Here is a 22,084-nt window from a genome sequence, read left to right as displayed (position 1 = left end):
AGACGGTAAAGAAAGGGTACTATACTATGCAAGCGCAACGTTGAATAAAGCAGAATCTAATTATTCAACAACTGAAAGGGAATGTCTAGCTATTGTATGGGCTATCAAAAAGTTTCATCAGTACTTATATGGGTCAAAATTTGAAATCAGAACCGACCATTGTGGTCTGTGTTGGCTTAAAACTATTGACAACCCACGTGGAAGACTTCATCGCTGGTCTCTTGACTTGCAGCCATATCTAAACTACATGGAAATAAAATATAAAAATGGTAAACTACATACAAATGTTGATCCGCTTTCTAGATATCCCGTCAATGATGAAGTAGACCTAAACACTGATGTGACATTCTATCAAACCACAGTAAACATCGGTGATGAGCAGAAAAAAGACCGTTGGTGTCGTGAACTATATAAAGAAATTAATACAAATAAAACTGTAAAATACATAATTGAAGACAACATTATCTACTATGTTGATACTGACATTACTGGACAGGAAAGACGCAGAGTCTGCTTACCAAAGCATATGATTGATGATGTTTTGTATTCATTGCATAGTGACATGACTTCCGGGCATTTAGGACTAAATAAAACATTCGACAAAGTTATGAATAGATTTTATTTTCCGAACATGAAGAAAATCGTTTTCCGTTTTATCAGGGGATGTGCCGAATGCCAATCACGTAAAAGAGATTATGGTTTACCTAAAGGTACACTCCATTCAATAACTACAAGCAAACCTTTTGAGAGGGTAGGATTAGACTTTATGGGTCCAATATCACCAAAGTCAAATAATGGAAACAAATACTTAATTATTTTAGTAGATCATTATACTAAGTGGGTCGAAGCAAAAGCTGTACCCGATTCGAAAGCGGCCGTGGTCGCAGATTTTTTTATTCATTCTGGTGTATTAAGACACGGCGCCATCACTACGTGCTTAACGGACAGAGGTCTTAGTTTTTGTTCTGAACTTACTGAAGAAATTCTCAAAGTTTTTAACACAAAACACGTTATGACATCGCCATATCATCCACAATGTAATGGATTAGCCGAAAAACAATGTAAAACATTAACAGATATGATGGCTTTATATTGTAGCTCTAATTATAAAGATTGGGATATATTTTTACCTTATTTGGTGTTTGCGTTAAACACCGCAAAACAAGAAACTACTCAGTTTAGCCCCTTTTATATGCTTTACGGAAGACATCCAAAGCTTCCGTTGGACGTTACTTTAGACATTGAATTAAATAAAGTCAATGAAATTGATGTGTTTAACAAATTTGCAGAAGCAAAAGTATTAGTTAAACAAAACATGATTGAGGCACAGATGAGACAAAAGAAGAATTACGACAAAAGACATAGATCTATGGAGTATCAAATCGGAGATTTGGTGTTAGTCTACAGAAAAATAAGAAAAGTTGGCCTAAGTGAACGACTTATTAATCCCTTTGTGGGCCCTTTAAAAGTGATAAATAAGTTCAATGACACGTATTGGTTAAAGGATGTAAACACAGGTACTGAGATACAGTCAACAATCGATCGTATAAAGCCTTATTATGAGTTTAACATTGATGACGACGATATTTGGCCAAAATTTGAAGACGACGTATCAGTGGATATGGAGTCGACAACCGAAGCAGTACCGAACAAGGAAGAATCCAAAGCACCATTATAATACGTGGGGCAACGTTCACGCCTTAATGTTTCAACTTTTACATTTTTAATTTTATAATTTTTGTCTAATATTGCATGCAATTGTTTAAATATTTTATATTGATTTTATACCTGTGCACACATTCTCTAATCTCGGGACGAGATTTCTTTGAAAGGGAGGGTAGTTGTCACGTTTGACGGAGATTAAGCCTCAGTAGAGGCCTTAAAGCTTCATAGCTTCATAACTTTAGGCTTCATATACATATGAAGTTATATAGTGAGGTACGAAGCATATCATCATAATACATAGCAGTGTATTGAGCATAGCTTTGTAATACACAGTAGTGTATACAGCATAGCATCATAATACATAGCGGTGTATTGAGCATAGCTCTTTAATACACAGTAGTGTATACAGCATAGCAGTATATTTCAGCATTAGCGGCACTAACGATACTAATACATTACTATTGTATTAATTGACACTATATTATAATAACTAGTAAATAACACTATAGCATACAGTATACTACATATGCCTTATAGCATTAGAAACCTTGATTGCATTATTTTAAGGCAATAACTAGTTTAATGACAACCGGTACGTATTAACTAGGCTGAGACAGTAATAGCCAATAAGAGAGTAGTTTATATAGTTGTGTCACTAATAAGTAGTATATGATTGGTATGATTAGAGCGCCGACTCGGGAAATGTGCCGAGCATTCTGTTCCCTAGTCACTTGAGTGACTGGAGAGAAGAAGTTAAGTTCGAGACGCCGAGACGAGAGGACGTGTATTACCTATTATTGTAACCCTTATTATACTTATATATATTTAATCAATAAATTGGTGACGGTTAGCAACAGCAACAGTAAGTTAAAGTGTTTGTAGGCGCAGGCCTTCGGGCCTTGCGTTCGCCGGCGACGGTAGTCGCGTAAGTGTTGGACAGAGATCGGGTAAGATTTGTTTACTGAGACAGAGTCTCGCCTCCCGAGTCGTTCGGTCGAGGCCAGCGAAGTCTCTGATCTTCATTTGGTAGGTAGCCGAGACCACCGATATCGTCTCGCCTCCCGTCGCGAAGACAGTTGAGGCTCGAGATGAGGTCCCGGCAAGATCAGGCCAAAGGGCCGACAGTGTAATACCAACGCCACATCGGGAGCGATCGGAAGGCGGTTATCGGATGGCCGTCGAGAACCCCTAGACATCTTATGACTACGCGATACAACAACCCCTAGACAACGTACAACTTCGCGATGCGATTAACCCCTAGACAGACGAACTTCATAGACGATAATCCGAGTAGACGAGGTAACGTTACGTACTTCATGGTAATGGTGAGGATCGGCCGCGGTCAGATGACGGCGTCGTGCAATAGCCACCGCGCGACAACCTAGTGTAGCGTTGGGGAAACGTATACGAGGGACGTCTGCATAGCGCTGGCGAGCGAAAGCGAGCGAAGGTTACAGATACAGGTCGGTGCGAGACCGAGTGTCACACTACATGGTACCTGCGACACTGGCGACTTAAAGCTGATCCACACTAACGTCGAGGTAGCGACGCAGGACGTTACAATATGTTAGACAACTCTCATAGAGTTTACAGTTATAATGATAGTCTATGAGTGCTATTATATGTTTACTACTGAGTGGCCTATCATTTGACATATAAATTATTATTATTATTATTATTTAACACAATATTGTAATAATATTTTCATAATAATAATAATATTAAGTGATTGTCAGTGCATTTCCTAATCATCCCTTATTTACTATAATTATAATAATAAGCAATCATTTTGTTTGGTATTAAATAGTATTAAAATAAATATTGTATTTATCTATACAAACATATAGAATATATAACTACTTAAATATATTCATAAAATAATAAATAATATATAAATTTACTTAATATTTATTAACATAAAGTGTTACATAAAGTAAAAATAACTTTCAAATAATAAAATTGTGTAAATAGATAACATAAATATATTGAATTTAATATAAATAATAATAATTATTATTATTTTTATTATTATTGTGAGATTATATATAAGCGATATGTAAATATAGAAAAAATTATTAATATTATTAAGTGCTATAAAAAATAATTATTTTTATTCATTAATATAAAAGATTTATAACTATTTATTTTTTTCCTGTTTATTATGTTTTTTGTTTAAACAAAAATACAGAAAAAAGATTAAGAATTAATTTATAAAATAATAATAATAATAATAAGCAAAATAAATGACAAAAAATAAATAAATAAATACAAAACAATTTTTCAATTTAAAAGAAAATGTAAGTAATTTTTTAATTATAATTTTTTTAATTATGAAAATTCAAACTAACTGTATAACTAATTTGATGAAATTATCATCAATTTTTTCAGTCAATTAATTTTGTGCCACAATTTTCAATGGTATCATCCATTTGATAGGTCCTGTACTCTGCAATGTGATTGTCTGTGTGTTTATGTGTATCGCAAATGTATGTGAGATTGTGTGTGTGTGTGTGTTGTGATGATGGCTGTGATATATGGAACCAATGGGTATATCCCTGAAGACATTCAGAGACACGACAAACAAACCGATAAATTGATTGTCTTTTGCCATAAATAAGTCATTCAGTAATACAATCACATCCTCTTTGGGTTCAAAATAAACAGAAAGACAAGTGAAAAACAAGAGAAAGAAAGAAAGAGAGTTAAGAAAATTAAGCGCAACCTAAAAGTGCATTAATATTGTCATCTATTATATCACTACTATTTCACCGCCACTGTCGCACACTCCTACTTTCATCTGACAGTTCTCAATACAAACAAAACATATATCCATACATACATACATACATACATACAGTACATGAAAATCGATATTTAATTAACAGTGAAAAAAGCAGTGATGAAAGAGAAAGTGAGAGTCGACTGAGAAAATTGCAGTTCAAAAGAGTTTGAATAAAGAGTGAGACAATTGAGAGAGACATACCATAAAACAGAGAGAGAGAGAGAGAGAGAGAACGGGTAGTTATCATAGCTGTTATCATATATACAACTAAATTATATAAATATATGGGACATTAAAATAAATGTTTAATCGATGTCTACACTAAACCATCACAACCACTGTGACTGACTGTTTGACTAACTGTGCATTAATGTTGTGTTAGCTGTGTCTGTGTGCGGAGGACAACCCATAGACACCACATAGTGAGCACTTGGAGACAGCAGAGAGTTAGTAGTCGGAAGAGAGGTTGAGAGAGAAGACACACAATTTGTCCACTAAGTGATACTGTAGTAGTCAACTAACTATCAAAATAATTATTACATTTTTTTCGAGAGGGGAGGAATGGTAGGTTTTTTTTAATTAATAAAATTGATTCACAAGTTGTTTGCACTTCACTTGAAGTGAATGTATTTAACTTCAAAGTCAACCATCAAATATCTAATCGTTTAATAAGTTTACTAAAGTATACACAAAAAATAGTTACCATTACTTACCCAATCGCGCGGTAATGTATATTTGTTTTAAGTGATTATATCGTGTATTTTTAAAAAAAAAAACAGATAAAGAAAAAAAGATAATTATAATTATTGGCTACAAACGTGTGAATCAGTTAACGTAATACCACTTCAACAAAACAATAAATAAGAAAAGAGAAAGAGAAGTGATAACAACAATCTCTTAACCACTTAAATGTTTAAAACTTCAAAAAACACACTTCAAGTGGTGAAGGATTAGAAGTGCATTTGAAAATATGACAATTACTGTGTCAACAATGTTGTTGTCGTTGTCTTGGAGGTATAGGGACTGACATTCAAACTATCATTAACAGCAGTTCCCCCTTTAGTCTTCATACATAAGCCGTTTACATAATATCTGTGACGAAAAAAAGTGATTAAAACTTTTTGATACCAAATCATTATTTGATCTAACAATCATCCCTAAGCAGTTCCAACAGCAACTCAGGGGTGTCGCCAACACTGACATAGTTTTTAAGTTTGTTTGTCATATTCATTATCTAATGAAGACACTTTCTCCCGGTGAGGACACCTCCCGAACAAATTGGTAACAATTGAGTTTCTATCGATATTGTGGAAGAAACGTCACAATCATCTTCTGGTCATCGGCGGTAACAGTGCCGACATCGATCCCGAAGACAGTTCGGTCGGGTCGACAACTATGACAATACCAATGACCGAGTTGGAGATCGACGATGTGGCCTTTCTTACCGGAGCCGACGGAAATGGACATGACGGTAGCGATGGTAAACACCAATCGTCGACCAGTTGTGCCGGACTCATATGTCCGAACTCGTCGGCAAAAAGCCGACACCATCATCGCCATCATCGGCACAGTGACGGTCAATCGGGCGCTCATTCGGTGCTCAATTGGCGCAAATCCAATGTCCTGACGATGGGATTGTGTTCACTTTTGGTCATCACTATTATAGCCTTAATCATAGCCTTCTTTCCATTCCATAATCAATGTTTTACTGGTCACACATTATCGCATACCGGATCGTACGGGCCGGACGCCGATCATCGTCAACACAAACCGGACAGTAGCGGCACCGGTAGTCGACATCAATTGTCTCAATCGCCGTTGTTGTCCACCACAGGTGAACTGTTTCCCTGGACAGACATCCGGTTACCAGCGTTTGTCGTGCCATTCAGCTATGAGTTATCCATGAAACCAAATATGACTACCTTTTACAACACGGGTAGTGTATCCATATGGCTAACAGTGACCGAGAGGACAGACTTTGTGGTAATACATACGAAAAAATTAAATATCACTGACATCACAATGACTAGTGCTGACGATATGGACGTACCGGTTATCCGACGGCTGGAATGTACACAACACGAACAGTTGTTTATAGGTTTTGATGGCTTACTTGTGCCAAACCGTAACTATAGTTTACGGTTAACGTTTGAGCGACAACTGGAGGAACAGTTGGAAGGCTTTTACGTCAGTTCATATGTGGACACCAGGACTGGTGTCAGAAAATATTTGCTGACAACTCATTTTGAGCCGACGTCCGCGCGATCAGCATTTCCTTGTTTTGATGAGCCGGCGCTCAAAGGTTTTAAAAAAAATTCATTTACCGTACTTTACCATAGAGTTAAGTATAAAATGATAAATCTATAAAACAAAATCCCTGTCCTCTTATCATTTTAATACATCAACTGTTAGCCTCGTTTTCCATGAAATTGGTTCACGAAAGAGACTTCGAAGCCTTCTTCAACTCTGAGCGCGTGGATCGCGTTCCGTACAATAAGGAAGGCCTTATTATGTCGGTATTCGAGCCGACAGTCCCGATGTCTACCTATTTGGTGGCATTCATAGTATGCGATTTCAACATACACGCTAAACAGACTCGCGAGGGCATCAACATCCGGGCCATAGTACCCGATGAACAGGACTCACAGTCCAACTATGCTCTCAATTCGGCCGCTTCTATACTCAGCTACTACCAGGAGTTCTTTAATATAACATATCCATTAAGTAAACTAGATTTAGTGGCCGTACCTGACTTTGGCGGCGGTGCGATGGAAAACTGGGGTCTCATTACATTTCGGACATCGGTTTTCCTTTACAACGACAACGAAAGTAATAGCGAAACACAGGAACAGGTGGCCATTGTTGTCGGTTAGCAATTATTTTACAATAAATTTGTTGGTTAGGATCATCTGTTTTTTTTTGTTTTTAAATGTTTGGCACTATTAGCTCACGAATTAGCGCACATGTGGTTCGGCAACTTAGTGACAATGAACTGGTGGGACGACCTCTGGCTCAACGAGGGTTTCGCTTCGTATATTGAAAATCTTGGCGTTAATTATATACATCCCGAATGGTTTGATTACAAAAATATTTTGTTTATTTTAAGAATCATTTAGACTATGATTACTGTGTTTGCGACAGGAAAATGATGGAACAGTTTGTGGTGACCACCACTCAGTACGCTATGGCTATGGACTCTCTTCAGACATCGCATCCCATCAGAGCCGACGTGAAGAATCCGACAGAGATTGAGGCCATATTTGATATGATTTCATACAAAAAAGTAAAATATTATTAATATTTTCAAGTTTTTGTTGTTTTATTAATTTTATTGACCACCCGCTCAACCGTAGGGCGCGTCACTCATCCGAATGCTGGACAACTTCTTGGGCATTGATAACCTGCGAATCGGTTTGTCGGCATTTTTGCACAAATATCAGTACAAAACAGCGAAGACCAGCGACTTGTGGCACTCATTCTCAGATGTAATACTAATTTTCATTGATTAAAACAAAGCTTTAGTTTAACACATATATAGTATATTAATAAATATGATTTTACACTAAAGGCAAGTCGTATTCACGGCATTAATGTGTCGGCAATTATGGACACGTGGGTCAATCAAAAAGGGTTTCCTGTAATCACAGTCCGACGCATTGGAAACCAATTAATGCTAAATCAACGACGTTTTCTGTCCAGTATTCCTGATTCGGATAATATTGACGACCCGTCAGACATATCACCGTTTGGCTATAAGTGGATAATACCGGTCACAATAATTACCGATCGTTCGCCTCGCGAATCAAGATTGGTTTGGTTCAACACGTCGGAGATGTCGATACCATTTGATGCCCAACACCAGTGGTTCAAAGTGAACGTCAATCAGTCGGGCTTTTATCGGGTCAACTATGAGTCCGATCAGTGGCTCGCACTGACAGATCTGCTTAACAATCATAACTACAATCGACACGTTTTGTCGGCCATCGATCGGTCAAATCTGTTGGACGACGCCTTCTCGTTCATGAGGATTGGTATTCTCGATGTGAACTTAACGATGTCGTTGAGCTTATATTTGCGTAATGGGGAACGGGATTACATACCGTGGGAGACTGCACTCTATCATTTCGGTATTATGGATATGCTTATGGAGCAAAATCCATCGCTGCATCGGTATATCTGCGGTCTCATCGAACCGTTGATTACCATATGGGGTTGGAAGGATCAGACCACCGATCCGATGCTTCTACGCAAACTACGGGCACTGTTGTTGCGTGCGGCGGTCACCTACGGAGACAAACAGTCCATACAAGTGGCCAATAGGTATTTCCAGAGTTGGATGATTAACGGCACCAAAATACCGGCCAATCTGCGWGAAGTAGTGTACACTACAGGCGTCCAGTACGGGGATCAGCGCGAATGGATGCACTGTTGGCACCGGTATATGAATACAAGTATACCATCGGAAAAGAAGCTACTGTTGCTGTCAATGGGCGCCACCAGAAACTCGTGGCTATTGGCCCGCTATCTGAACAGTTCGCTGGACAAAAACCGYGTTCGGCCACAGGACACGGTTCACGTGATCCAAACTGTTGCCCGAAACCCGATGGGTCGCGATATGGTTTGGCGGTTTGTACGGGAAAATTGGCACCAATTTATCCGTATGTTCGGCGAGGGATCGTTTTCTCTCGATATGATTATCACTGAAACGACGTGGCATTTCTTGACCCGATTCGAGCTCAAACAAGTCCAACAATTCTTTGAGTCGGTGACCGTTGGTTCGGGTGCTCAGGCATACAGACAGGGCATAGAAAAAATCCGAACCAATATCTACTGGAAAGACCATTTAGAGCATCTGGTCATCAACTGGTTGGCCAAACATACCGGTGACGATGTGGTCCTATAGATTGTTGTAAATTATTATTATTATTATTACCTAATTATTATAACAATTGTTATTTTTAAGAGWATTTTCTAAACTCTTAACTACTTATTCATGAATTATCGTATCTACACATATGGTATGGTATACTACTGGTGCTAATTAATTAAAACAGTTTTAATTTGTTTTCGTCGGGTGTAAACCAAATCAGTATCAATTTGGCCAACAATTAAAGGCGAATACATTACATTACATACTATAGATATTTTAAAATAAACTAAACCTATTAATGGTTTGTTTTGAATAATTTAATAATAAACTAATTGATAAAAAAAATGTCATAATTTTCTTGTTGTTGTTGTTGTTTCTCTCACTACTGTATACTGTGGTCCTAATGACTGCCAAATCATAAATTCTTTGGCCCTCTTGTGCGCCGCATCGACAGCACCGGCCACTCCTTAGGCGACAATAATAAAATCAAATTAACGGTAATTTAATTACATTAGAAAATATAATATTTGAATAAAATAGAAAATTTAGTTAATTTTAAACAATTTTTTTTATTTGAATTCATTTGTATTGAAAATAATAATTTTTGAAAACAATTTTTGTTTAATAAATGACTTAAATTGAGAAACAAATTGATTGAATAAATGAATTATGACTAAAACCGAAATGTGTTTGAAATGTTGGAAGTGTTTGTTCGGTCGACCAAATTGTATGATAATATGTTTAATTTGGTAGTTTTTCTGCCAATTCTTTGGCCCTCTTGTGCGCCGCTTCTACAGCACTGGCCACTCCTGAGGCGACATCTGCTTTGTCGAGCACTCGCAAGCCATATCTGACCGATCCAGATGGTGATGTGCAGCTATCCTTTAGCTCTGACGGATGTTTACCCGACTCTAGTAGCGTCAGTGCCGCGCACTGTACGGTTATGGCCGCAAATTTAAGGGCTGTTTGCCGGTTCACCCCAGCTTTTGTGATGCCATCGGTAAGAGAATTGATAAAATAGTAGACAAACGCCAATCCGTTGCCTCCCAGAGCACAGGCCGAGTCCATCTGGCTTTCGGGTATGTACTCGAGCTTCGATATGGTTGACAGCATATCCCTTATTAGTGAACTACATTTATTATTTGTATATATCATTTATCACTCATCCTTGGCCTCCAATTTGGCGCCAAATGTTATGAGTGTTTGTGTCATTACAAGATCTACACGTGTGGCCGAATCGTGTAGAGGTGACCAACCGCCACAATCGGCTTGATTCTTGTCGATCCTTTCGTGTTTGACCAGCAACTATACAATAGCCGACTGTCCCGATCGGGTGACCGCCAACAGAGATGTTTCTTCGGATTTGATTTATGCTTCAAAACAATGTTTCGATGACTTTGAGTCCTTCCGGACCGATGTTGTGACGACAGGCCAACAGTAGCGCTGTCTCGCCTTCGTGTGACCGCCAATTGGGATCTGTGTCTTCGTGTTTGAGCAGTTCATCGACCAATGGCTGTTGACGTTCTTACAGATAACCGCCTAAAAAATATAATAACAAAAATAAGGTTTAATAAGAGACAGTCGGGTGGTGTTCACTAGTGATCAATCACCTGATGAAGTGGACGCCAACCTCTGTTATCCATGACATCAACACACTTGCCGTCGCGGATCAATTTCCTAAGCAGTTTCAGATCCTGTATGCGGACAGCGTTGGCCACACTTGAACTGCTGTCCGTATAGTGCTCTTTGAAGTCCATACTTCTCYTATACGGCAATATTGTTRCGATGTCTTCAGTTTGATGGCCAGTCAAAGATGAATCAATAAATCAATGATTGGTTACGATCTGTCTGTTTGAATGTCTGTATTGTTTTTATAACAATAATATTGACAAATGAATTGGTTGTCAAAGAGATAATCAATTCATTGTGTTTGCCATCGATTGCTAAATAAATAATATATTAATAGATATATTAATAGCAATAATAATGAGTCAAACAAAACAAACAGTGTTTACATATACTGTACTGTAGTTTGTATTCATTCATAACATTCATTCAATTCATAGCAATCACTGTAAGCACACAAACCATGAATTGTAATAATAATAATGTTTGCATACAAACAGTTAAAGAGAAAGAGAGAGACATCTGTATATAACTAGTAGTTAATAAATTTTTAAAGATATATATTCAAAAGTTTTATAGCAATTGATTTTTTAAGAGATTAAAAATTTGTTTAATTTAAAAAAAATTTATACTAAAAGTATGTTAATATTTGCGAACAAAATAATAATTTGTGTAGAAAATTTAATTTAACTTTTATTAGATATATATATATATACTGTATACAGTATATATACAGTATATATTATATTTTGTAAAATATTTATATCTATAATTTTATTTACATTATATAATATCACACAATTGCATAACTAAAATTTAATTAAACTAAAGTCAACTCAAAACAATATCACATAAATAATTGTGCAAATATTTCAAATAACTATCACATTTGTTGCAGTTCAACAATAAATACAGTTTACTTATTAATAAATGTCTACACTTATAGTTTAAGTTTTGTAAAAAAAATATTCAAATTAATCTATTTTTTAAATTTTAAAACAACAAAAAACAAATATTAAAATAATGGCTAATTTAAAATTAAAAATACAATAGTTTTTTGCTGTAAAAATAATTTATATAATAATAATATTATACAGAATTTTAATATATAATATTGTTTGACTCGTTCTATATAACAAACTATTTAATTGCTGTAATTATACTATTATAACGTGAATTATTATCATTCATAACATACAATAAATAGTAAACCGTTATTTTACAAATAATTTGATTAAGAGTTGATATAATAATATCATAAAAAATTATTTGTTTTTTTTGTTGACTAACGTTTTTGGACACAATTAGACAGAACTGGACACAACTGGACACAACTGGACACAACTGGACACAACTGGACACAACTGGACACAACTGGACACAACTGGACACAACTGGACACAACTGGACACAACTGGACACAACTGGACACAACTGGACACAACTGGACACAACTGGACACAACTGGACACAACTGGACACAACTGGACACAACTGGACACAACTGGACACAACTGGACACAACTGGACACAACTGGACACAACTGGACACAACTGGACACAACTGGACACAACTGGACACAACTGGACACAACTGGACACAACTGGACACAACTGGACACAACTGGACACAACTGGACACAACTGGACACAACTGGACACAACTGGACACAACTGGACACAACTGGACACAACTGGACACAACTGGACACAACTGGACACAACTGGACACAACTGGACACAACTGGACACAACTGGACACAATTGGTAACAATTTTTAGTCAAATTAGAACTAATTTAATTAATTTTGCAGTTTCTCTTTAAACAGTTCTTGTATATCAATCACATCAATAATGTCCAACAACAACAACGACAATAATATCGTTGGTCTTGTTATTGAAAATAAATATAAAGTATTAAGTTTTATAAACAAAGGAACTTATGGTCGGATATATGTCGGTAAGGATATTACAAATGGTCGTAAAGTTGCCATTAAATTGGAAATCAAATCATTAATTGTGTCACATTTGGCTAACGAATATCGCATTTTAAAGAAGTTGGGCGCAGGACAGGACACAACACCACACAAGTCAATCGCACAAATCTATTTCTTTGGAACAATAGATATCAAATGGCAAACAATGGTAATGCAATTATTAGGCCCTAACATCGATCAGGTTATGAAAACCGTTGGCGGCACTTTTAGTCTTAAAACTACGTTACTGTTGGCCATACAGATTATCGATGCTTTTATGTATGTACACGACCACAACTATATACATAGAGATATCAAACCGCAAAACCTAATGTTTGGTTTGCCTGCAACGGACAAGTATAATGTCGTTCATTTAATAGACTTTGGTTTAGCCATTGCCTACAGAAGAGGCGATCCACTGCAGGGGTACGAACACATAAAACCCGGTGAATCGGACGACAATCGCGTCGGAACTCAACGATTTATGAGTATCAGTGGTCACAAATGTCTGGAACAGAGTCGTCGAGACGACATGGAATCCGTTGGTTATGTATTAATCTATTTACTAACCGGTCTTTTGCCGTGGACTGGTATTAATCATAAAGACAAAGATATTAGAAATAACCAAATTTTACGAATTAAAGAAACTACAACCGCTGAAACCTTGTGTTTAGGTCTACCGGCAGAGTTTAACCACTATTTGAATGATATTAAAAATCTTGAATTTACCGATAAACCTAATTATGATCGCTATATATCTATGTTTCGCCGAAAGCTCGGGAAAATATTGAAACCGACCGGTAGACAGAATTATGATTTCGATATCTTTCATTGTAAACGCCAAACAAATATATCAATTAAAGACAAAAAAATCGGTTTCCTCGGCGCCGGTAAGACAGCTGATGCCATCATTAGTGGCCTAATTCAATACGGAAAAGTAGATCCAAAACGCATACATGTGTCGGCAAAGACTACGAAAAACTTGGAGACCATCAAACAGAAGGGCTGTCACATTACGAAACGGAATTACGATATATTCGGCAAATATGACTGCGATATAGTATTCCTGTGTTTTCACGGCTCAGTTATCAAAGAGTGCTACAAAATTGGTGGTTCGCGTCCGCATCCGTTGACAACAAATTTCATACCAACTATGAAACATCCATTGTATGTGCTATCGCTGGTCAGCGGTATAAAGTTGGATCAGATCCGGGATTGTCTATTGAATCCCGAACACCCGGACAAGTATATGATCGAAATGCACAGATTAAGCATCAGTACTGCTTGTGCTTATGGTTTGGGAATAACTGCCATCGCCAGCAAAAAGTTTAGTCCACTAATAAGGGATATGCTGTCAACCATATCGAAGCTCGAATACATACCCGAAAGCCAGATGGACTCAGCCTGTGCTCTGGGAGGCAACGGATTGGCGTTTGTCTACTATTTTATCAATTCTCTGGCCGACGGCGCCTTCAAGATGGGTCTCAATCGTCAAATGTCTATAAAACTTGCCGCCAAAACCGTACAGTGCGCGGCACTGACACTACTAAAGTCGGGTAAACATCCATCAGAGCTAAAGGATAGTTGCATATCGCCATCTGGACCCGTCATTTATGGCATCCATGTGCTCGACAAAGCAGATTTCGCTTCAGGAGTAGCCGGTGCTGTCGAAGCGGCGCACAAGAGGGCCAAAGAATTGGCAGAAAAGATTTCAAATTAAACTAATTATTCTACAATTTGGTCGACCAAACAAACTCTTCCAACTCTTTAAAAAAATTTAATTTAACTTTTATTAGATATATATATATTATATTTTGTAAAATATTTATATCTATAATTTTATTTACATTATATAATATCACACAATTGCATAACTAAAATTTAATTAAATTAAAGTCAACTCAAAACAATATCACATAAATAATTGTGCAAATATTTCAAAATAACTGTCACATTAGTTGCAGTTCAACACAATAAATACAGTTTACTTATTAAATGTCTACACTTATAGTTTAAGTTTTGTAAAAAATTATTCAAATTAATCTATTTTTTAAATTTTAAAACAACAAAAAACAAATAATAAAATAATAGTTAATTTAAAATTAAAAAAACAATAGTTTTGCAAATCCACAGTAAAAAAATAGTGTAATACAATAGACAACAAAACCAATGCACCGGTAGATAATGAAAACACTGAATGTTGTGACTGATGTTATGAAATATTCATCGAAAGCCAATTGTCGGGCATACGAGTTATCTTCGGTTTTGTTGCCGTTTTTTCGTTTTTTATCATCAAATATATTGATTCCGTGATCAAAAAGTGAATCAAAAGTGTTTTTGATAAAAATCTATATTTAAATTTCAAAAAAAATATATAATTAATTTCATATATTGTATAAAAGTAAGACACAAAAAATCAACTATTCATTGATTTCATACTTCAATTAATAGATGTAAATATTTTTTGAAATATTGAGGACACGTCAGACAGACTAAACCGAGACAACGAGTGGCCGCCCGACGGACTGACAGGTAGTCTCTGAGAAATCCTGGCAAACACTGAAAACATTCAGAAACAACAAAAAATATCATTTAAATGAGTTATTTAAATAGTCATTTAAATAAAAATCTTAATTTAATTTAATTGATTAAAATACATACCGCTATCTCGRGTGTGTGTCTGCATAACAGTATTTACTTGACTAAAGTCACTGAATTCAAGACAACTTGAAAACATATGAAGACATCTCATCATCGATTTCGGTGATCCTAAATAAAATGGACACCAAAACAAAATCTCATATAAAAAGACTGAAAATAATAGTTTGACATTAATTTCTTCTTTGTTTTCTACGACTCTCTTCTTTCATYATCATTGCCATCCACTTCTTGTAATTCAATTCTCAATTTATCAATCATTTCAATCAATTTGTTTTGTTTTTTTGGTCTTCAAGTTCGCGACCATCAGTTTCTTCKGCAATYGAACCCAAATCATCGGATGTCTTGTCATCCATATTTTGTTTCTATAAAATATTATAATTATAGTTTATTTATGTATTATATATTAGAAAATATTAATACTATATTAACGATAGATCCGGTAATAAATACTAGTAATACATGTTATCAATTACTGTATATTAATTACCAAATCATATGAAAAGCTAATCATTCATTTAGTTACTCAACTAATCTGTACTAATGATATGTTTGAACGGATTTGTCTTTTATTTTTTATTTGAATAAAATCTGATATTTTTTTTATTTGGACTCTCCTTTGATGACAAAAACAAAACAAAATCTAACTGTTGTTGTCAATAGTGTTGACTAAACTATGCGCCGGTAAGACCGGTTTTGTACCAGTCCCACTCTGACCATGACCCCTCCGAACTGGCTAGTGATGGTGGTGGCGGTCCGGGCGGTCCGGGCATTTCTGGCCATTCAAAGTTATCTAAGTCGAAGTTATCGTCATCCTGTGGTTCATTTTTCGCCTCAAACTCAGCGATAAGTTCGTTAACATTGGGCGACGGACCGATATCAAGCGGTGGTGGCGGCGGTGGCGGTGGTTCCTGTCCTCCATTTTTAGCCTGTTGACCCATTTGTTGAAACTTAGCAACCAGTTGGCCGACATGTTTTCCTTGATGGTCGTGACCCATATGTCCATTGCCACTGCTCTGAGAGCTTTCATCATACTGGGGACCAATTGGTTTTGGTGTCCAACCACCACCGGTTGTTGAATAGCCACTGCCATTACTACCCAAACCATATCCACTTCTTTGAGAAACTTCTAAACCACCACCGATTCCATTATAGCCAGCACTGAGAGAGTCCCACTGGGATTGACTGTTACTTCTGGAGAGAGATGCTAAAGATGTTGTTCTTTGTCCAGTACTAGCCATAGAATATCCATTGCTTGGTGTAGTTGTACGCCTATGACCCAGTCCGCCATAACTACTACTTACCGGTTGTTTTTGTAAGTTTTCAAAATGGGAGATCAATTTGCCGACATGTGAACCTCTGTGGTCGCGTTTTAGATGTCTTTGTAGTGTTGGTGGTGTTTGTGGTCGTCCCCGACCCTCATAATAGTCGATCAATTGACTGACATGTTTTCCCCGATGATCGCGTTTCAGGTGTCTCTCGAGTGTTGGCTTCGATGGTGTCCGACTAAGATCTTCAGTTTGATCCATCATTTTAGACACATTTCTTAGAGTCTTTTCAACTGCTGCTAACAGATACTGATTATTACTTATGGATAGAGATTCTAAAGATGGCAGTCTATCACTAACCATAGGATTTCCACCAGAACTGTATGTCCCAAGACTTCTAGTCCGAGGCATTGCTAGTCCACCACCACTATAGCTACTTCTAGAAGTACTTCTTTGACCACTCAGTCCGCCATAATTACTACTTGGAGACAATGGTAACCCACCACCAGTTCCTCCTAATCTATTAGATGGCAGAACTGCTTGTCTACCACTGGCTCTTCCATATATATTTGTCGGTGCAATTGTAAGACTACCATTATATCCGCCATAAGGACTACTTGTAGACAATGGTAACCCACCACCAGTTCCTCCTAATCTATTAGATGGCAGAACTGCTTGTCTACCACTGGTTCCTCCATATATATTGGTCGGTGCAGTTGTAAGACTACCACCATATCCGCCATAAGGACTACTTGGAGACGATAGTAGTTGACTACCAGTTCCTCCTAATCTACTACATGGCAGAACTGCTTGTCTACCACTGGCTCCTCCATATATATTTTTCGGAGTAGTTGTAAGACTACCACCATATCCGCCATAAGGACTACTTGGAGACGATAGTAGTTGACTACCAGTTCCTCCTAATCTACTACATGGCAGAACTGCTTGTCTACCACTGGCTCCTCCATATATATTTTTCGGAGTAGTTGTTTGACCGGCAATTCCATTATAGCCRGCACTGGAAGAGCCCCACTGGGACTGGCCGTTACTACTGACGTGAGATGATAAAGATGTTGTTCTTTGGCCAATATTAGCCATAGAATAGCCATTTTTTGGTGTAGGTATACGCCTATCACCCAATCTGCCATAACTACTACTTAGACCACTTACCGGTTGTTTTTGTAAGTTTTCAAAATGGGAGATCAATTTGCCGACACGTGAACCTCTGTGATCGCGTTTCAGGTGTCTCTCGAGTGTTGGCTTCGATGGTGTCCGACTAAGACCGACACTTCGATTATTATACCATTCCTCCTCTTCATTGTCATCGGGCATCTCATATGCTTCGTAATCGTATGACATAATGATTTGATTTTGTGATTTTGAAGATATGTCTGAAGATATTCGGTGTCTTTGATTCTGTACTTTCTGTTAGTAAGTGTCCGAATGTGTCTGTGATTTTGTATCTTTGTTTTAAACAATTTTTCAATTTTATTTGAAAAATAACAATACTTTATAAAAATATTTTTTTTTCTAATTTTTTTTAAATGAGTTTAATTTTAAAATATATATTTTTTCTAATGTCTTGTAAATGATGGACAAAAAGATTGGTTGTTGTAATGATTCCGATCTTTGCCTGACATTAGACATAGGATACTAATCCTTCCAGTATTGAGTAAACTAAATCAATAATGTCCATCWGCACCGGGTGCTCCAAAATGTTTTCCGTTTWCAGATATAGTATATATATACATATATCATATGTTAAAAAATTATTTTTTTTATAAAAATAATTTAARTTTCAAATAAAATTTATTTATTTTTCTGGCAATGATATGTACGATATGTAACTTAAACTATTTAATACAATAATAAAAATATTTTTATACAACAAAATACTGTATATTCTAATAAAACTAATAAAATACTGTCTAAATGTCTTGTCTTCACTATTTTGTACCCAAAAAATATTATAACTATAATTTATTTATGTAATATATATTAAAAAATATTAATACTATATTAACGATAGACCCGGATGAGACAAAATGTTTTTTTTCATAGTTTAGTGTTTATGTATTATTATTATTATTATTACGATAGAAAAAATTGCCAACACATTAACATATGTAGTGTCAATGTGGTGTTTATGCGATAAAATTATAGTAAATGATCATGGTAATAATAATAATAATAGTAAAACTAGCATTATATATTTATAACTAGTATTTTACATACAATAAAATTTAGTATAAACACCTATATTTCTAGCCATTATACCTTAATGATACTAGTGAGCTGATATTTTAAAAAAATAAAAAATGTGTTAACTACCTGGGCACCGTAGTGTTAATTTGTCTAGTTGTTGTTATTGTTTAAAAATAACAGGTGCGCTGATGAGGACAGTTATGTTTTTCAGAGAGAGAGAGAGAGAGAGAGAGAGAGAGAGAGAGAGAGAGAGAGAGAGAGAGAGAGAGAGAGAGAGAGAGAGAGAGAGAGAGAGAGAGAGAGAGAGAGAGAACAATGTTGTCCATAAAGTGTGATAAAAAACAAAACTGTAACTTAAATAACAAGAAAAAATTATATATATATTATATTTTGTAAAATATTTATATCTCTAATTTTATTTTTTGTAAGACTTTCTCTAATTTCTATATTTCCTGCATTTAACAGACATTAGAGGAGAGAGAGACGAAAAAAAACTATCAGTGCTATGGGATGATCACTGGTAATGACTACACACACAAAATAAAATAAAATATAAACTCTAAAAGTAGTGCTAATGGGATGGTAAGGTCTAGTTTGTAATGGCATTATAAATATGTGTAACTTAGAGGCACTTTTCTTTTGTCAATGTCGTGCATAATGTTTGTGATGTGTGTGTGTGTCTGACAATACATATTGAGATATTATTGTAAAACATAAAACAAAACAACAACAGAAAACACACGACTAGTCGATTAGTCTACCGGTGCTTATAGTTTGTTAGGCTATTACAATCCAATTGGTAATACCTATCTATTGGCAAAACGGAGATGGCGTTCACTGCCTGTTATTTCTTAAAAAACTACTAACCCTTGTTGTTGTAGATGATAATGATGTTTGCATTGATATTATTGTATTTTTAATATTAATGTTAATATAATACTGYATAAAAAAATATATTCAATACATATTTATATTTATCTAAATTGATAAATATGTATAAATAAATAATTATTAATATACAAGTACATGTATATACAGTACATTATATTTTTAGATCGTTTACCTTAATTATATATAAAAATATATATATAAATTATTTACATTTTGATTAATAGGTTAATTAATTTTTCTTGTTTATATTTTTTAAAATTTTGATAATTGATTATTTTATCCCCTCCCTATTATCACCATATTTGTATTAGTTATCCCCATTACAATTTAAAATTGTTATATACTGTATTGTAATATAAAATAATCTCTCTCTCTCTCTCTCTCTCTCCATAACTATACTATTGTATACAATAATTTGTATGACATAATGGATAAGGACTGAGACGATAGTGTAAAGTGGTGTGCAGTCAATCATTCAATAGGCAAAAGCATTGACTTATTTTCTTTCCATTAATAGACATCAATATCTATCTCTTATGTATTTTATATGTAATATTGACTTTATGTTTGTCACTCTCTATATAAAATATATGTCTTTTTCAATCCATTTATAAGTTTGTCACTAACAATAGGAAAACTACAAAATCACWAAACAGTAATACAGTGTTATAGTATACATATGAACTGTATATACAATATATAAATTTCTTTATTTATGACAATGTTTTTTTTGTACATTATTTTACATTAGATTTTTATTTATACTATGATATAGGAATCTATATCTTGTATATTYTTTAATATAAAATTGATACAAAAAAAGTGAATATAAATATATATATATGAAAAACAGATATTGATATTGAATTAGATGTTTGACACGACTACTCTCTTTCTCTCTATATGTTTGAACTATAACTACAAGAACATGGATATACAATATAAATATATATATATAAATTTATATTAGCAAATATGAATACCCAGTTCAATGATGATACAGTTGCTGTTACTATTATATAGTATACAAACACAAACACACACACAAAGTAATAAAAACTACTTATTTGGGTTCAATTTATTTTATTTGTTATTGTATTTCATGGGATATATATATATATAACTTATACTTCATCTACTAATGTCTAAGACATGTCATGATTCTCGTGCTTACTGTTTGCCTATTGATACACAATATCAGTGCAAACACACAGACAGACACACACACACACACCAGCAAACTAGTAGTCAATCAATGAGTTAGTCAGTCAGTCAGTCACACAATTTTATCACTTCATTGAAAACGGATATTTGAAAGCCTGAATACCAGCCCTTTGGAAATCATAGCCCTCGCTCTCAGTCTATTAGTTGAGAAAAAAACACGAGTAGATAACTACTACTTTTAGTCGATTACTTAACTACCGGTGCCGAATAGTTCGTGTAAAGGCATTGATGTGACACTCGTCTATTGGGAAACGGAGATGGCGTTCATTGCCTGTTAGTAGTCTCTCAAAACTACTACTACTACTACTGTTAGTTGTCTATACACTTATTTGTTAGTAATAGAGTTGTGTGTATGTCTATATGTCAGAGATTGAGTAATAACAGTCGGTTCCTATCAACATACCAGTGCTTATGGTGTCAATTGTTTGACAGATATCTTAACAGTACACAAAAAAAACAATAGACGACAACAACATTAACAGACAACTGACTTATTGTTAGCGATATTGTTGTTGTAATAGTAGTTGTAATCGAGGCTCACGTCTCTCATTCACTTTCATTTAGCGATACATTTTTAGCCATATTTTTTTGGTGAGAAAATAGATAGAGAATCGGGTTTCCAATAGACGGGAGGACAAGGATGTCATCATTTTGTCGTCTACTTATTTTTTGATACACAATTGTATTACTAGCAATAGACTACTACTACTGTACATCAATTGATGGGTTATAAATTATTGACACTATTATCTATGGTGTCATATCTCGCTTACACACACACACACTCTCTCTCTCTCTCTCTCTCTCTCTCTCTCTCTCTCTCTCTCTCTCTCTCATCCTTAAGTGTGAGATACCCCGATATAGTTGCCTTCAATTTTTCTCTATCAATCCCTGAACTGATTGTATAATAATAATATGAA

At 35.4% G+C, this 22,084-nt stretch overlaps 4 protein-coding genes across 5 annotated transcripts; 1 reads left to right on the top strand and 3 right to left on the bottom strand.

The window, feature by feature from the left end:
• Positions 1 to 5,251: 5,251 nt before the first annotated feature.
• Positions 5,252 to 9,350, top strand: LOC128956972 (endoplasmic reticulum aminopeptidase 1-like). Its single transcript, XM_054302686.1, has 6 exons — positions 5,252 to 6,749; positions 6,860 to 7,315; positions 7,394 to 7,520; positions 7,589 to 7,730; positions 7,801 to 7,932; positions 8,016 to 9,350. The coding sequence occupies exons 1-6, from the start codon at positions 5,843 to 5,845 to the stop codon at positions 9,348 to 9,350; spliced, it is 3,099 nt and encodes a 1,032-aa protein (XP_054158661.1). The 5' UTR covers positions 5,252 to 5,842.
• Positions 9,351 to 10,058: 708 nt separating this feature from the next.
• Positions 10,059 to 10,430, bottom strand: LOC128956971 (pyrroline-5-carboxylate reductase 3-like). The gene has a single exon (XM_054302685.1). The coding sequence runs from the start codon at positions 10,428 to 10,430 to the stop codon at positions 10,059 to 10,061; it is 372 nt and encodes a 123-aa protein (XP_054158660.1).
• Positions 10,431 to 10,557: 127 nt separating this feature from the next.
• Positions 10,558 to 11,231, bottom strand: LOC128956993 (ankyrin repeat and SOCS box protein 3-like). Of its 2 annotated transcripts, none has more exons than XM_054302709.1 (2): positions 10,928 to 11,231; positions 10,558 to 10,856 (listed from the first exon to the last, which is right to left on the bottom strand). In XM_054302709.1, exons 1-2 carry the CDS (start codon positions 11,072 to 11,074, stop codon positions 10,686 to 10,688), a joined length of 318 nt encoding a protein of 105 aa, XP_054158684.1. In that variant the 5' UTR covers positions 11,075 to 11,231; the 3' UTR covers positions 10,558 to 10,685. The 2 variants fall into 2 exon arrangements, with proteins under 2 accessions (XP_054158684.1, XP_054158685.1); XM_054302710.1 differs by having other exon boundaries at positions 10,558 to 10,830.
• Positions 11,232 to 16,250: 5,019 nt separating this feature from the next.
• On the bottom strand, positions 16,251 to 18,203 carry LOC128956970 (pro-resilin-like). The gene has a single exon (XM_054302684.1). The coding sequence runs from the start codon at positions 18,201 to 18,203 to the stop codon at positions 16,251 to 16,253; it is 1,953 nt and encodes a 650-aa protein (XP_054158659.1).
• Between the last annotated feature and the right edge of the window lie 3,881 nt (positions 18,204 to 22,084).

The sequence above is a fragment of the Oppia nitens genome, unplaced genomic scaffold, assembly GCF_028296485.1.
Source record: "Oppia nitens isolate AA-2021 unplaced genomic scaffold, nextdenovo-longstitch-racon4-pilon3 scaffold34_pilon_pilon_pilon, whole genome shotgun sequence".
Classification (NCBI taxonomy): Eukaryota; Metazoa; Arthropoda; class Arachnida; order Sarcoptiformes; family Oppiidae; genus Oppia; species Oppia nitens.
The sequence above is the reverse complement of the archived record's forward strand: the minus strand, read 5'-3'. Positions and strand labels throughout refer to the sequence as shown.

Excerpts from the sequence above, each read along its gene's own strand:
- LOC128956971 (XM_054302685.1), bottom strand. The coding sequence starts at position 10,430 with ATGCTGTCAACCATATCGAAGCTCGAGTACATACCCGAAAGCCAGATG.
- LOC128956993 (XM_054302709.1), bottom strand. The coding sequence starts at position 11,074 with ATGGACTTCAAAGAGCACTATACGGACAGCAGTTCAAGTGTGGCCAAC. Across the intron at positions 10,857-10,927 it reads GTTGGCGTCCACTTCATCAG|GCGGTTATCTGTAAGAACGT; the intron begins GTGATTGATCAC and ends TATATTTTTTAG.